This window comes from Rutidosis leptorrhynchoides, chromosome 1 (genome assembly GCF_046630445.1).
Source record: "Rutidosis leptorrhynchoides isolate AG116_Rl617_1_P2 chromosome 1, CSIRO_AGI_Rlap_v1, whole genome shotgun sequence".
NCBI classification, from domain to species: Eukaryota; Viridiplantae; Streptophyta; class Magnoliopsida; order Asterales; family Asteraceae; genus Rutidosis; species Rutidosis leptorrhynchoides.
This window is the reverse complement of record NC_092333.1, coordinates 659,381,357-659,399,136: the sequence shown is the minus strand read 5'-3', so window position 1 is coordinate 659,399,136 and position 17,780 is coordinate 659,381,357. Positions and strand designations below refer to the sequence as shown.

At 33.8% G+C, this 17,780-nt stretch overlaps 2 protein-coding genes and 1 long non-coding RNA gene across 3 annotated transcripts; 1 reads left to right on the top strand and 2 right to left on the bottom strand.

Moving 5' to 3' along the window:
- Positions 1-12,599: 12,599 nt before the first annotated feature.
- Positions 12,600-14,622, top strand: LOC139885856 (nucleotide-sugar uncharacterized transporter 2-like). Its single transcript, XM_071869615.1, is given in 7 exon segments — positions 12,600-12,673; positions 13,204-13,355; positions 13,457-13,665; positions 13,968-14,061; positions 14,156-14,322; positions 14,449-14,501; positions 14,504-14,622. Coding segments are annotated over 7 exon segments (867 nt in total). The 5' UTR covers position 12,600.
- Positions 14,623-15,597: 975 nt separating this feature from the next.
- On the bottom strand, positions 15,598-16,467 carry LOC139885855 (uncharacterized). Its single transcript, XR_011772133.1, has 2 exons — positions 15,936-16,467; positions 15,598-15,816 (listed from the first exon to the last, which is right to left on the bottom strand). It is a non-coding gene; the product is annotated as an uncharacterized lncRNA (long non-coding RNA).
- LOC139850259 (putative F-box protein At3g52320) lies at positions 16,465-17,079 on the bottom strand. Its single transcript, XM_071839844.1, has one exon. The coding sequence runs from the start codon at positions 17,077-17,079 to the stop codon at positions 16,465-16,467; it is 615 nt and encodes a 204-aa protein (XP_071695945.1).
- Between the last annotated feature and the right edge of the window lie 701 nt (positions 17,080-17,780).

Here is a 17,780-nt window from a genome sequence, read left to right as displayed (position 1 = left end):
AAGCTACAGGGAAGTATGCCAGTGGTATAACTTAACGTAGAATATATATTTTTAATCACTTGTGTCCATAACGTAAATCATAAAATGCATGTATTCTCATCTCGAAATATTTAGAGTTTAAAAGTGGGACTATATACTCACGTTTTGCCTTGAAGGTAATAAACACGACTTGGTCTCCGATTGATATCACAAACCTAACCATATATATAATATATCAACATATTTTCTTTTCAAGTAATCGTTACATATATATATATATATATATATATATATATATATATATATATATACTTTTAATACTTTTAATATTTTCTTAGTCTGTAGTTAGCAGTCCGATGTTAGTGGTCCACAATTAGTTACTTAAATAAAATAAATAAAGACCCCATCGTATTCGTATTGATCAGAATTAATCTCGACCCATGGTACCATGTTGTCAAGTGACGTGTTGCGTACATAAAGTACCGTGTTGTCAAATGACGTGTTGCGTACAATCATGAGGTCTTATGATTAATCTTCTCGTGTTGTTTACGGGTGGTCCTGAAATATATAAAATCAAATCATAAGTAAATATATATGAAATATCATATTAATTAGAAATATATGAATAATTTAATTTTTCTCCAAATATTTTCGTAGCTAAACTAGCTTCGCATACCCGATCTTGTTTTAGTCGTAGTTTCTTCATTACAACTCCGTTTTTGTTGGTTCAACTTGCCACTTCCTTGGATCGAGTCAAATTTTAAGAATATGAACTGAAAATACCGTAGGTTGTATTCGAAATCACAGGTTATAGGTCAAACTTTGGTGAAACTTATGAAAGTGATCATTTTCCATCATAAAAACAACATTTAATGATCATTTTTCTAAAAATACTTACACTTTGAGTTAAACCATGAAATTTTTATGTGTTAACATATTCATAAGAAATATCATTTTTCCAGAATATGAACTTCCAATTCAAAGCTTAATATGTTTTTTAATTATTCAACCAAAACAGCCCCCGGTTGCACTCCGACGACGTAGATTCAGTTTTTAAGGTGTTCTTTGTAAAACCAAGTTATATCTTGTTAAGTTAGCATATCATTATGATATATTACAGGTCTTGAAGTGTTTTAAAAGTCAAGTTAGAAGGATCTATTTAGTTTGCTAACAAGTTTGAAATCATTCAAACTATGTTCTTGTTGTTAAAATTTTATACCACAAAATAAGATAGCTATATGAATATGAATTGAATAAGATTATGAATAAGGTTACTACCTCAAGTTACTTGGACAAAGTTACTGTAAGAGATGAGAAAAATCCTAGAATCAAAAGAGTGGTGGAGTTGGATCAAAAGGTTGGAAGTAAACTTGTATTTTTGGAAGGATTATTGAAGTTTTCTTGTAAGGAATTTATTATGATGATTAAGGCTTGTTTTTGAAGCTAGATCTTCATGGTTATTTGCTGAGATTGTGAAGAACACTTAAGGTTCCTAAGAGTGTGTTTTTGGTTAGAGAAAATGTGTAGTAAAAATGAAATTGGAATGGAGTATAAATGGTGGTGAAAAGATGTATAAATTTGTAATATTGTGCAAAAGTCTTGTAATATGCCAAATTGATTAATCATGCATGCTAAGATCCAAAATTGGCTGACTCATGGCTGCTAATAAAGTGATTGTGATGTGTATATACCAATAGTAAATACATATAGAAGCTGGGTATGATACGGGTACATATACCCTAGATATACGTATAAAAATCTTGAGAAAACGGAACGAGGATTCAAATATAGCTATCTTTTGTAAATATACTTATATTGTTTTATGTATATAAATCCTTTAAAAGTGATAAAATACATATCTATACGATACATGTATAAGCATTATAAGTTTTAAGTATTTAAGTCGAAGAACGTCACATATAGTTATCGTTTTGAAAACTTAAGTTAGTAGTCTCAAAATATACTTATAACTCATTGTTATTAGTACACAATGAGATGTTAAAACATTCTTAGATCATGTTAAATATATAAAAATACATATATATACACAAACATATAATTATCGTATGTTATATAGTTCGTGATATCATCGGTCAAATTGGACGGTCAAACGTTGTGTAAAACTCTTTTCAAAAACATAAGTCTCAACAATTTAAATTGCTTATCGTGTTGGTAAGGTTTAATTTATGTAAATATTAATCTTATAAGTGTAAAACGATCGGAAAAATCCGGGTCGTTACAGTAACTACCCGTTAAATAAATTTCGTCCCGAAATTTTAAAGTTGTACCTATTTTGCGTTCTCGGGAAACAAATGTGGGTACTTTTGTTTCATCTGATCCTCTCGTTCCCAAGTAAACTCGGGACCTCTTTGAGCATTCCAACGAACCTTAACGATTGGTATGTTGCTCTGCTTGAGCCGTTTAACTTCACGGTCCATGATTTCAACTGGTTCTTCTATGAATTGTAGTTTCTCATCGACTTGGATTTCTTCAAGAGGAATGGTGAGATCTTCCTTTGCAAGACATTTTTTGAGGTTTGAGATGTGAAATGAATTATGTACTCATGCGAGTTGTTGTGGTAACTCGAGTCGATAGGCTACCGGTCTGATGCGTTCGATGATCTTGAACGGGCCTACATACCTTGGGTTCAGTTTACCCCTTTTTCCAAAACGTATTACACCTTTCCAAGGTGACACCTTTAGCATAACCATGTCACAAATCTGAAACTCTAATGGTTTCCTTCAGACATCTGCGTAGCTCTTTTAGCGACTACGGGCTGTTTTCAATCTCTCCTTGATTTGTACTATCTTCTCAGTCGTTTCGTGTATGATCTCGGGACCAGTTAATTGTCGATCTCCTACTTCATTCCAACAGATAGGGGATCTACACTTCCTTCCATACAGTGCTTCAAATGGTGCAGCTTTAATGCTCACATGATAACTGTTATTATACGAGAATTCTGCTAATGGTAGATATTTATCCCATCCGTTTCCAAAATCGATCACACATGCCCTGAGCATGTCTTCAAGAGTCTGAATTGTTCTTTCACTCTGCCCGTCAGTTTGTGGATGATATGCAGTGCTCATATCAAAACGAGTTCCCAGGGCCTCCTGTAGAGATTGTCAAAACTTTGATGTAAATCTACTTTCACGATCGGATATAATGGAAATAGGTATTCCATGCCTTGAAACAATTTCTTTTATGTATAATCGTAATAGTTTCTCCATTCTATCCGTTTCCTTTATAGGCAAGAAATGTGCAGATTTGGTGAGACGATCAACTATTACCCAAATGGTGTCATAACCCCAGGCAGTCTTAGGTAACTTTGTGATGAAATCCATAGTAATACCATCCCATTTCCATTCTGGGATTTCTGGTTGTTGAAGTAACCCTGACGGCTTCTGGTGTTCTGCTTTGACTTTGGAACAAGTTAAACATTCCTCAACATATGTTGCAACATCTGTCTTTAAATTAGGCCACCAATAACGTGTCTTAAGATCTTGATACATCTTTCTAACTCCAGGATGTATCGAGTATCTTGTCTTATGTGCCTCGTTCAATATTAACTTCCTTAATCCACCCAACTTTGGTACCCAAATACGGTTTGCAAAATATCGAATTCCATCTTCCCGTATAACGAGTTATTTCCCATACTTCTTTATTATTTCATTTCCTATGTTTTCTTTAGTAAGAGCTTCTCGTTGAGCCTCTTTGATTTGTGAGTTGAGATTCATGCGAATTTTTATGTTCATCGCTCGTACTCGAATTGGTTCCCGTTCCTTTCTGCTTAGAGCGTCGGCCACTACATTCGCTTTCCCAGGATGATAGCGAATCTCACAATCATAGTCGTTTATCAGCTCGACCCACCTACGTTGCCTCATGTTCAGCTGTTTCTGATCGAAGATATGTTGAAGGCTTTTATGATCGGTAAACACAGTGCATTTAACCCCATATAAGTAGTGTCTCCATATCTTCAATGCAAACACTACTGCTCCCAGTTCTAGATCATGCGTTGTGTAATTCCGCTCGTGAATCTTCAATTGATGAGATGCGTATGCAATAACTTTCTTTCATTGCATAAGGACGCAACCAAAACCTTGTCGCGAAGCGTCACAATATATCTCAAAATCATCGTTCCCTTCAGGTAACGATAAAATAGGTGCCGTAGTCAACTTCTTCTTCAGTAATTGAAATGCACTCTCCTGCTTAGAGGTCCATTCGTACTTCTTCCCTTTTTGCGTTAACGCTGTTAATGGTTTAGCTATTCGGGAAAAATCTTGAATAAACCTTCTATAATAACCAGCTAAACTCAAAAATTGGCGTATCTGCGTTGGTGTCTTAGGAGTCTCCCATTTTTCAATGGCCTCAATTTTAGCTGGATCAACCTAAATTCCTTTGCTACTAACAACGTGGCCAAGAAATTGCACTTCTTTCAACCAAAATGCACACTTAGAAAATTTGGCATATGTTCTTTTCTTAACAATTCTAATACCATCCTTAAATGCTGCTCATGCTCTTGCTCACTCTTGGAATAGATAAGAATATCGTCAATGAAAACGATAACAAACTTATCTAAATACGGACTACAAACTCGATTCATGAGGTCCATGAATATAGCTGGCGCATTTGTCAATCCAAACGGCATGACCAAAAATTCATAATGACCATAACGTGTCCGAAAAGTAGTTTTTGGAATATCTTCTTCTTTGACACGTAGTTGATGATAGCCCGACCTTAGGTCGATTTTAGAGTACACACATGATCCTTGCAACTGATCAAATAAGTCGTCAATTCTCGGTAGTGGATACCGATTCTTGATAGTTAACTTATTTAATTCACGATAATCTATACACATCCTAAAAGATCCATCCTTCTTTTTAACAAATAAAATTGGAGCTCCCCACGGTGAAGTACTTGGTCGTATGAATCCTCGGCCCAGTAATTCTTTTAACTGACTCTGAAGTTCTTTTAACTCGGACGGTGCAAGTCTATATGGAGCACGGGCCACTGGTGCAGCTCCTAGTACTAGATCTATTTGAAATTCTACAGATCTAAATGGAGGTAATCCCGGTAATTCTTCCGGAAAAACATCAGAAAAATCTCTTGCCACAGGCACGTCATTGATGCTCTTCACTTTTTCCTTCGTTTCGACTTTATTAACATGTGCTAAGATAGCATAGCACCCTTTCTTCAAGCACTTTTGAGCTTTCAAACAACTAATGAGTTTTAGCCTTGAGTTACCCTTCTCTCCATAGATCATTACTGGCGTTTTATCCTTACGAGGAATGCGAATTGCCTTCTTGGCGCACACAACTTCAGCTCCTATTTTGGACATCCAGTCCATGCCAACTATTACATCAAAACTTCCTGATTCTACGGGTATCAAATCAATCTTAAATGTTTCTCCGGCTAAATTTATTTTACAATCACGGCAAATTTTATCGGCTTTAATTAGTTTACCATTAGCTAACTCAATCATGTACTTAGCATCTAGAGGTAATGATGAACAATTCAATTTAGCATGAAAGTCTCTACACACGTAACTTCTATCGGTACCAGTATCAAATATAATTGATGCGGATAAGTTATTAATGGTAAACGTACCCGTAACAAGCTCCGGGTCTTCATACGCCTCTCTAGCATTAATAACAAATGCTCTTCCACGTGCAGATCCGTTATTCTTCTCTGGATTCGGGCACTGACTCTTATAATGGCCCTGTTTCCCACACCCATAACAAGTAACAGTGGCCAAGGCAGTTCTATTTGCATTGGTGGCAGGAGTTTTGGTACCGTTTGTATTTGTAGCGGGAACCCTACAATCTTCACCAAGATGACCTTTTCGATTACAATTGTTGCACACCACATTACAATAACCAGAGTGATGTTTGTGGCATCTGTTACATAAAGGATTGCGTCCCTTGTAACCTGAGTTCGAACCGCTACCCGCACCTTGCGTGGTTTCTTGTTTCTTGTTGGATTGTTGATGATTACCTTCCCACTTTCTTTTGTTTCCCGATGTCTTGACATCGGTGTTCTTATCTAGAATAATCTGGTCCATCAACTCATTCGCCATGGTGATAGCTTCATGAATAGTTTTGGGTTTGGATGCTGTAACATTTGCCTTGACCTTTTTAGGCAAACCGTCTTTGTACAGTTCAATCTTCCATTCTTCGGTTGGTACTAATTCGGGACATAGCAAAGCTAATTCCATGAATCGCTGATTGTAGTTGGTGAGTTCAGTACCAACAACTTTCAGGCTTCGTAATTCAGCTTCCAACTTCCTAACCTCGTTCCTTGGACAATACTCGTTGATTAGCATTGTTTTGAATTCTTCCCAGGGAGTATCATAAGCTACATCTCCTCCTACGGCCTTCACATAGTTTTTCCACCACGTGAGTGCACTATCTTGTAAGGTGCACGATGCATACTTGGTCATGTCCTTCTCAATACAACCACTGATTTTAAACAAAGACTCAATCTTTTCGATCCACCGGGTTAAACCGACCGGTCCTTCTGTTCCACTGAATGATGAGGGCTTGCAACCTTGAAAAGTTTTGTAAGTACATCTCACACGAGGATTTGGGTTAACTGCAGCACCTCTCGCAGCCTCGACCCATAACATTCTGTCATTCACTCGCTGATTGATGAGTTCCTGGATTTCTTGTTCCGTCATTCGGTTCAATCGCTCCATAATCTTCAATAAAAATGAAAAAAAAATAATTATTCACATGGAATATTATAGATGTAGTATGTATTTACAGTACATCGTAGCTTATTAATAATATGAACCAGTTATTATTATAAAAGCCTTTTCTTCTTATTAGCGTTTTATAATTATACCTAGGGTAGTACCTACCCGTTAAAGTTCATACTTAATAGCTTAGTACGGAAATCAATTACTATCACCCAAATAATACTCAACCATGGAAAATTATTGCATTTCACACTTCACTATTTTACATATGCTTATCTTACATCAAACATTAAGCAAACCACACTAGTAATATTATACAAAACGTTATATGATCCCATGGTTTAAAACAACAGCGCATCATTTAACCCAAAACGTTTGTGTTCAAAGAAATCGCTTATAGGTTATCTTGACTGTCTCCCTGCGTTTTGGCGGAGGGGCTGAAGAACTGGATGCCGGGATAGAACTAATAGGAATAGCGGGAATAGGGGTGGAAGTGTCTGGTGGAGTTGGTGCCACTACATCCTCACTAAACTTGGGATTTGGATTTTCCAATTCAGTAGCCTTTCGTTTCTTTCCTCTTTCAAACTTGTCTTTCGTAATTTCCTGTATTTCTTCCTTCTCAGGATCACTTTCCGATTCCTCTTCAATTGATTCATCCGAAAATTGTGAGTCTTCCACAAAGGTATCGTTTTCATCATCGGGCAGGTTAATGACTGAAACACCATCTGAAGATTCTGGTTCAGAGTCGCTGAATGTGATAACAAGTTCTAAGCCAGACATCTATCACATAACAACTAGCACGTTAGTACCACATAATATTTACATATTAATTTTTTTTTTTAACCAACAAGGATAAGCAATAGTTTTCGAAATCAAACACGGTCAAAGTCCAGACTCACTAATGCATCCTAACAAACTCGATAAGACACACTAATGCAAATTTTCTGGTTCTCTAAGACCAACGCTCTGATACCACATGTCATAACCCGACCTTAACCATAAGGACGAATACAATAACATATGATTTCATCGCGAGGTATTGACCTCTATATGCGACATTTTTCAAAAACTGCATTCGTTTTTACAATACAAACCATAGCTTTTATTACAAATACAAGGTTTAAACAACTTAATAATGATTATCGTTTAGTGATAATCTTTGACTTACAAACTTTACATGTGATAATAACAATACGACTTCCAACATATTTTACATTACAAATTCTCCGATATGCAGTTTTATTTTTGACACAAATATGCATACTCAAGATCTTGCTTAAATTCAACATGTTGCAGCGGAAGCTTTTAGTAATCACCTGAGAATAAACATGCTTAAAACGTCAACATAAAGTTGGTGAGATATAGGTTTAATGCCGGCAGCGTTATAAATATAGACCACAAGATTTCATATATAAACGTTTTAATAAAAATATTCTAAGTTGTTGAGCACTTGATAACCATACTTAACATTTAATCAATGTCGCATATTCCCTTTATTATGAAATCTTACTACACCGTACCAAGTGTAGTCACCGAAACAAAGTACTGTGCAACCGTTGAATACTGGTCTTCCAGTCCGGTTGGGGTTGTCAGGCCCGATAGATCTATCAACAGGATTCGCGTTTACAATACCTCATGTAAATAATAGTTACCAAGTTACAGGGAAGTATGCCAGTGGTACAACTCAACGTAGAATATATATTTTTAATCACTTGTGTCCATAACGTAAATTATAAAATGCATGTATTCTCATCTCGAAATATTTAGAGTTTAAAAGTGGGACTATATACTCACGTTTTGCCTTGAAGGTAATAAACACGACTTGGTCTCCGATTGATATCACAAACCTAACCATATATATAATATATCAACATATTTTCTTTTCAAGTAATCGTTACATATATATATATATATATATATATATATATATATATATATATATATATATATATATATATATATATATATATATATATATATATATATATATATATATATATATATATATATATATATATATATATATATATATATATACTTTTAATACTTTTAATATTTTCTTAGTCCGTAGTTAGCAGTCCGATGTTAGTGGTCCACAATTAGTTGCTTAAATAAAATAAATAAAGACCCCATCGTATTCGTATTGATCAGAATTAATCTCGACCCATGGTACCATGTTGTCAAGTGACGTGTTGTGTACATAAAGTACCGTGTTGTCAAATGACGTGTTGCGTACAATCATGAGGTCTTATGATTAATCTTCTCGTGTTGTTTACGGGTGGTCCTGAAATATATAAAATCAAATCATAAGTAAATATATATGAAATATCATATTAATTAGAAATATATGATTAATTTAATTTTTCTCCAAATATTTTCGTAGCTAAACTAGCTTCGCATACCCGATCTTGTTTTAGTCGTAGTTTCTTCATTACAACTCCGTTTTTGTTGGTTCAACTTGCCACTTCCTTGGATCGAGTCAAATTTTAAGAATATGAACTGAAAATACCTTAGGTTGTAATCGAAATCACAGGTTATAGGTCAAACTTTGGTGAAACTTATGAAAGTGATCATTTTCCATCATAAAAACAACATTTAATGATCATTTTTCTAAAAATACTTACACTTTGAGTTAAACCATGAAATTTTTATGTGTTAACATATTCATAATAAATATCATTTTTCCAGAATATGAACTTCCAATTCAAAGCTTAATATGTTTTTTAATTATCCAACCCAAAACAGCCCCCGGTTGCACTCCGACGACGTAGATTCAGTTTTTAAGGTGTTCTTTGTAAAACCAAGTTATATCTTGTTAAGTTAGCATATCATTATGATATATTACAGGTCTTGAAGTGTTTTAAAAGTCAAGTTAGAAGGATCTATTTAGTTTGCGAACAAGTTTGAAATCATTCAAACTATGTTCTTGTTGTTAAAATTTTATACCACAAAATAAGATAGCTATATGAATATGAATTGAATAAGATTATGAATAAGGTTACTACCTCAAGTTACTTGGACAAAGTTACTGTAAGAGATGAGAAAAATCCTAGAATCAAAAGAGTGGCGGAGTTGGATCAAAAGGTTGGAAGTAAACTTGTATTTTTGGAAGGATTATTGAAGTTTTCTTGTAAGGAATTTATTATGATGATTAAGGCTTGTTTTTGAAGCTAGATCTTCATAGTTATTTGCTGAGATTGTGAAGAACACTTAAGGTTCCTAAGAGTGTGTTTTTGGTTAGAGAAAATGTGTAGTAAAAATGAAATTGGAATGGAGTATAAATGGTGGTGAAAAGATGTATAAATTTGTAATATTGTGCAAAAGTCTTGTAATATGCCAAATTGATTAATCATGCATGCTAAGATCCAAAATTGGCTGACTCATGGCTGCTAATAAAGTGATTGTGATGTGTATATATCAATAGTAAATACGTATAGAAGCTGGGTATGATACGGGTACATATACCCTAGATATACGTATAAAAATCTTGAGAAAACGGAACGAGGATTCAAATATAGCTATCTTTTGTAAATATACTTATATTGTTTTATGTATATAAATCTTTTAAAAGTGATAAAATACATATCTATACGATACATGTATAAGCATTATAAGTTTTAAGTATTTAAGTCGAAGAACGTCACATATAGTTATCGTTTTGAAAACTTAAGTTAGTAGTCTCAAAATATACTTATAACTCATTGTTATTAGTACACAATGAGATGTTAAAACATTCTTAGATCATGTTAAATATATAAAAATATATATATATACACAAACGTATAATTATCGTATGTTATATAGTTCGTGATATCATCGGTCAAATTGGACGGTCAAACGTTGTGTAAAACTCTTTTCAAAAACATAAGTCTCAACAATTTAGATTGCTTATCATGTTGGTAAGGTTTAATTTATGTAAATATTAATCTTATAAGTGTAAAACGATCGGAAAAATTCGGGTCGTTACAGACGCGTAGGATACAATGGCGATTTTAGGATTATAATACAATGGGGTTCTGAAAAAAAATTCCAATACTAATTATATTTGAATGTTATTTTAGTGGTAATTTATTTTCAAAAAACTACAAATTCGAAAAATATATGAGGTCCGAGTAGTTAAATTTAGTGGTGTTCTATACAATTAAAAAAAAACTATAAATTTAAAAAATATATGAGGTCCTACAATTAAATTTAGTAGTGTCCTATACAATTTACAGAGTATTTTCTACTAAATTTTTTTAAACTAGTGGTGTCCCATGACGCCACGGGCACCTTACTAGACTCGCCCCGTGGTAGGATACCATGCGCAGTGCTAAGCGTCGTAGTTCGGGTGCTCATGTCATATACACTATTGCACAACTGTTTATAAACAACTGAAATCTTATAGTCTATGCCTTTATTTATTTATTTATTTACTTAAACCTATGAATTCACTCAACCATTGTGTTGACTTTTTAGCATGCTTATTCTCAGGTAATTATCTTTAGCTAGCGCTTTCGCAAAACAAGAGACTGGTTTAGAGGTCAAGCATGACATTGGAGTTTTATTACATTTACTAGCATTCATCGTTTACTTTATTGTTTCGTAGTTTCTTTATTTTGGGTTATTGCATTTGACTAGTTATGTCAACGTTTTGTAAGACAACGTTTTTCTCTGATTTAAATAAATGAATGCTATTTTTGAATACGTCGCATATAGAGTGCGTCGATTGGACTTTGACCTCTTGATAACACACTGCGTCATGACACATTTTGACAGGGTGTTACAATTTTGGATCACGGTTCGTTTTGATTACTTCAAACCATATCATCTTAGAAAAAAATAAAAATAAAAATAAGATTAAGCAATAACTATTGGTTTTTCACCAGAATATGAATTTATACAGATATTTGTAAATTTTTTGCATCAACTTTAGATTTAATATATATAATATAATATAATATAATATAATATAATATAATATAATATAATATAATGGTAGTATATAATATATAATATAATATATATACGTAGTAATTTATCTTATTAAGTTGCAAGTGACTAGTATTTGAAACATACGTCTGTTCATTCTCATTATTTATATGTGTTTTAATTCGAAAACAATCAACATACGTGTTTTTGATAGATATTAGGCTGAAGATCATAGGCGTAGCTATGTAGAGTCCAGGGTGGGCACGGGACACCACTGAAATACGCGATGTAGTGGAAAAAATTTTGGATTTTTAACTTGCGACACCAATGGATAGTGTAAATTTTTTTTAGTGACACCACTGAAATAAGACATCTAGTAGAAATTTTTTTGAGTTTTAACCGGTGACACCACTGACCACCAATCCTGGCTCCGCCCGAAGATCATATAAATTTTTGTAAGAATATTGATGATATCATAAACTAACTACTACGTAGTATTTTATATGTCACCTCAAAATTTTATTGTGTTAGTTAAAAATTTTTATGACATTAGAATATATGTATTTTTACAATTAAGAGAGTATAAAATATTAATGTAATCGAAACACTTACCCAAGGATACTTGAAATTTATTTATCGTAATAGTAATCTAGAGAAACGTTTATAAAATAATAAATGGGTCATTAACTGGTTAATTTTTTTTTTCTTTCTATTTCTCATTCAGTTCAACCAAAATTTACTCGACAATAATATGTGAACCACGTAGAAACTTTAAACGTAGTGTAGAAGAAAGTAAATTTATTTAAATTAAAGTGCACTAGTTTGAGTATATAATAATTAAACCAAATCATCATTTTAAGTTTATTTTATTCCAAAGCAACATACTTATCAGGTTTCGAGTATAAAAGCAATGGGACACACTTGTACTACAATCCAATTCAGCTCTTTAACTAATGATACATATTTTTGAATTTTGATTTAGTCTTATCATCAAGAGATGCATGATGTTTAGGGGAATGGAATTAATTACTTCTTTTCTTGAAAAGTATGAGAGGAAATCATTTCTTAAAAGAAAAGATAGTGATGCAGGTTTGTAAATTTTCTTACATTATAGTTTTATTTATTGTTATTAATGTTTATATCTTGTTGGTTTAGATAACTATTTGATACTTATTTTGCATGTTCATGATTCTGGGTTGAAACATACTATTTGTTTACAGTCAATTGTATGCTTGAATAGTTGAATATAGCACATGAATGTTAACCTCTTTTTAAGCTAGATATGCTTACATAAACTTTGATATCACAAAACTAATGCAACTTTTCTACTAGACAATTTAGGATGTTCCTATGCACATGTCAATCACCCTCTTCAGCCAACCATCTCAAGCGGTGGTTGGGCCAGATTTTCTTATAAGAGGTCTTAGATTCAAGCTTCACTAGCAGCATATATTAAGGTGGGTCAGAAAAAGGTCGGTAACAGTCAAGAAATAAACCGGTTAGGTCGCGTACATCTGATTAAAAATACTCCCCTTCACCGGGTAGTCTCAACAGGGAAAACTTCACACTTGTTCAACCCTTTTTGACTCGTTAAGATGTATGTTGTGTTATCATGTTAGGACGGGCATTGGAAGAACTCAGGGGGACAATCTACAATGAACTGCGAACATCAGAAGGAGCCAAGCGTCAACAGCAAAGATTATGTGGTCCTGTTGTGGCATTAACATTCAATTTTATGGTTTCTGTTGGAATAATTATGGGAAACAAATTGGTCAGTCAACTAACTTGCTGATTTCCAAAGAAAGACTTTGACTTTAGTTTTCTAAATGAATGTGTGATTTTTTATTTTATTTCTGAATTCTCTGACTACAGGTAATGGGGAGAGTTGGATTTAATTACCCGATTCTTCTAACCTTAATCCATTACACGACCACTTGGTTGCTACTCGCCATACTCAAGGCTCTGTCCCTCTTGCCGCCGTCACCTCCAACCAAAACTACTCCGTTCGGATCACTTTTTGCATTGGGTGCAGTCATGGCTTTTGCTTCTGGATTAGCCAATACCAGTCTTAATTACAACAGGTGACAACGGCTTTAAATTTTATCTCCTAGTACAGATTGAATAGGCTGATTCTGGTTGTGTTGATCTGCTAGAATTTGTGTCCAAATTTTTTTGTCCAATTTTTTGGTAATATAACAGCTTAAGACAAATCCAAATCAAACTTTTTATAAGAAATCGGTTGAAATTTGCAGCTCTAATTCCTACTTTCAAGCCTCAGTCCGGAAATTCATCAAGTCATTTAAAGTTTTATTTCTTTTTGTTTGTTTTGTTATATATAATGCGATATATAAAATTAATCTTGTTTTGTGTGTTAAATGTACAGTGTAGGCTTCTACCAGATGGCTAAGATTGCAGTAACTCCAACCATTGTTGTAGCAGAGTTCATTCTTTTCAGAAAGTTCATTTCCTTGTATAAGGTTATCATCATAAAAAAAAATCTACAGTTGGCAATCTTAATAGTTCTAGCAAAGCAGTTTTCTTTATACAATCTGATACATATGCATTTGACAGGTACTCGCGCTAGTTGTTGTGTCTGTAGGTGTAGCAGTTGCAACAGTGACAGATTTAGAATTCAATTTGTTTGGTGCTTGTATAGCAATTATATGGATAATACCAAGTGCCATTAACAAAATCTTGTGGTCTAATCTCCAACAAAAAAACAATTGGACTGCACTTGCGTAAGTTACTCATAGTTTTTGTTACAACATTGTGCTACACAAAATAACATAGTATATGAATATGAATTTATAAAAGGAATCTAATTTAACTTCTTCTTTTTTTCTATCATTTTTTTTTCTTGGTAGGTTAATGTGGAAGACCACCCCAATAACTGTATTCTTCCTAGTAACATTAATGCCATTGTGGATCCACCAGGTGCACTATCCTTTAAATGGGATATTAATAACTTCATCGCAGTTCTTATTTCTGCTGTTTTAGGCTTCCTGCTTCAATGGTCTGGAGCTTTAGCCCTTGGGTAAGCATAAATTATGTAAAGTCAACTCAAGTTACAAATTTTGAAAATGAGCCAACTTGATCGAACATTTGTGTTTGTGCAGGGCAACGTCGGCTACATCGCACGTGGTATTAGGGCAATTCAAGACTTGTATCATCCTTTTAGGAGGATACTTGGTGTTTAGTTCAGATCCAGGTTACGCAAGCATTTGTGGAGCTTTTGTAGCAATATGTGGGATGTCGGTTTACACGACGCTTAATATAAAAGAAACTCGGGATATGAATAACCAGCTTCCTAAGCAAACATCGTCAAATCAAAAACCTAGAATAATGGAAGACCAGAATGAAAAGATTGATGCTAGTAGTTTATCATAAATGAGATTCTTTACATTACCAATGTGTTTCTACTTGTCAAATTCTAAAATATAAAGAAACAAGCCTACATTAGTCTAATGTGTTCATTGTAAATGCTTTATAATTATAATTACTACTTACCTCAATATTTTCTGGTTATAATTAACAAATCTATTTGTAAAATGTACTTTTTGGCAAAAGTAACGAAAACCTGTATAAAACGAAAACGTTTTCGAAAAGAAAATGTCTTCAACCGAGAGATACAAAAGATTTCCTGATGAGGCTCGTACCTAGAAGGCGGCATACAAACTAACTATCTACTGAGCCTCATCTACAACCAAAACAATCTCAACGGAGTTAACGACCTAAAATAAACAAAACCACAAAAAACTAGTTCCAAGCATCGAAAACTCGAGACACGTCACTAATAAGCTAACTAAGGCTCGACCTTTTTTGACTTTCCATCTAAAATTTCCCTACGGATAATTTTACCGGATCAGTTTTCAATCTTAAAAGATAAAACGTTTGAGGATCCGTCGCCAATTTTTGTCTATAATTAACAAAGTTATTTTGAAATGTTACCTACAAATAACATGCAAACAAGTTGATCATAGAACTTCCTATGCAAAATTGGGAAAAGGCAGATAAACATAAACAATAAGTAATCAAGAAACATAAACATAAACAATAAACAAAAAACGATTGTAATCTTAACAACATACATCAACAGTCTGTGATGTCATGCCGCAAAAATATTTAAATTTAAACTACTAATAATAAAAGAACCAGCACCACCACAAGTTTACATGTAGACTTTAAACGATTCATCGAAATCTTCCATTTCTTCATTACGATTCAGGCATCATCTGTTGAAAGAAAGAAGAAAGACATGTAACATTCCTCAACATTTTTAAAAGCACATTCAAGCTAGAGAGCACAAGGATCAAGTTTCATTACATAAACAGAAAAATATAAAAATGTTTACCTTGGGAACTTATGAACACTCTCTGATTCAAAGTTTTGGAGTTTAAGAAAGGTTGGACGATAGCTGATTGCATCCACATGTGAAAAAACTGTATCCCGAGTTGTACATGTATGTGGATGATATACCAATAGTTGCCCTGTATCATACACCATAAGCAATATACTTCCATCCTTTAAACTACCCTTCGGGGTAAAGACAAATGACCGGCTTATATTCGGGCAAATACTTTCGGTGATCAATACTTCCTTTTGCCAAGAGTTTTTGATACCATATTCCTTCATCACCCAGATTAAAACTTCACAGTGAGTTCGAGTATAATAAGAAAAACATAAACAACCCTTTAGAACACCCAGCATCCGATCGAAGTGACTATCTTCTTCTAAATTTACTGGAGGAGATGGGAATAACTTAAATGTCTCGTTATCAATATCAAATGCCAAAAACTTTTCAATAGGATCTTCATAGTGACGAATATTCCAATGAAAATGGTTATTCAAGAACGTTGCGTTACGACCATTAATATAATATGTCACATGACCAAGAGTAAGACTTCTCCATTGGCCAGTGCCAAGAGTGTAAATCTCAGCATATGGCACGGTTCTAGATAACATGTTATTTTGGCTTTGTATTCCCCGCTCAATGAACCGACTCCAAAACCATAATAATTAACGAAATTACTTTTTGTATTGTCTATCCGGTTAGAAAGGATCATATATTCTCGGGTCATTGGATTACATATGTAAATCTTATCTCTTCTGTAGTCATTGCCAGCCAAACATATCAAACCATTAACTGATCCCACTACACACAGTTGATTAGCGTATCGAAAAACGGGAGCAAGCTTAAGGTCAAGACACATGATTGGGTCGTCGTGTAAATGATTGCGCCCATGTTCCTCTTCAATCTCCACCAACCTCAAAGATTTTGGTTTAGTTATAGGGTCCTTAATATACAAATCAAAAAGCATGACATATTCAGCTGATTTGGAGAGGTGAAGACTGATAAAGTGGGAGTCGGTAATAAGATTCAGCCAATCACGGCAAACGCATTTGCAGGGGACGATTGTTTTTACAGGAAGTTTAACAAGAATCTCAACAATGTGATTATCGGATAAGTCTTGTATGGATGCATTGTGACTATTCATGCTGACGTCACCAAAAATTGATTTCAAAAGGGAGCCTTTAATCATTGACAAGTTTCTCTAAATTTAGGGAAAACACCTAACTTTTGTTTTCTGATTTTCGAGTTAATTTAAAAAAAAAAAAAAAAAAAAAAAAAAAAAAAAAAAAAAACACACAGAGAGCATGAGGATTCCTTACCTAAGTCTTAGGGTTCATAATATTTGTGGTATAAGCAGATATTTATGAGACCAACTAAGATGTATTTAGACAAGATGATAAAAGGCGATTTTGACGTAACACATGAGAAACAGCAACTAAAACCAAAAATTTAAATATAAGAAAATCAATCAAGTGTAGAATAAAGATAAGCTTGAAATTGACATATCTGAGAGAAAGGGAGGCTGTCGGTGTTGGTTGATAGTCTTCGTGTTGCCGGAGGCCGGAAATTAATTGTTCCGGGCGCTGGAGAACTTGAACAGGAGGGGTTCAGTTTTTTTTATTTCATTTTTTTTTCTTTAATATAAAGTTAAAACTAAAATAATGAACAATAACGAACTCACTCCAAAACTATAACATGCTCTCGACTTGTGAATGCATCTTAAATTTAGATAAGGGAAATGGTTCAAAATACACTTTTTTTTAAGACTTCAAATAAAATACACTTTTTAAAAAAAATTGACTTTTTACACCATTCGGTAGACGGGATTTCTGTCTACCACCTTTA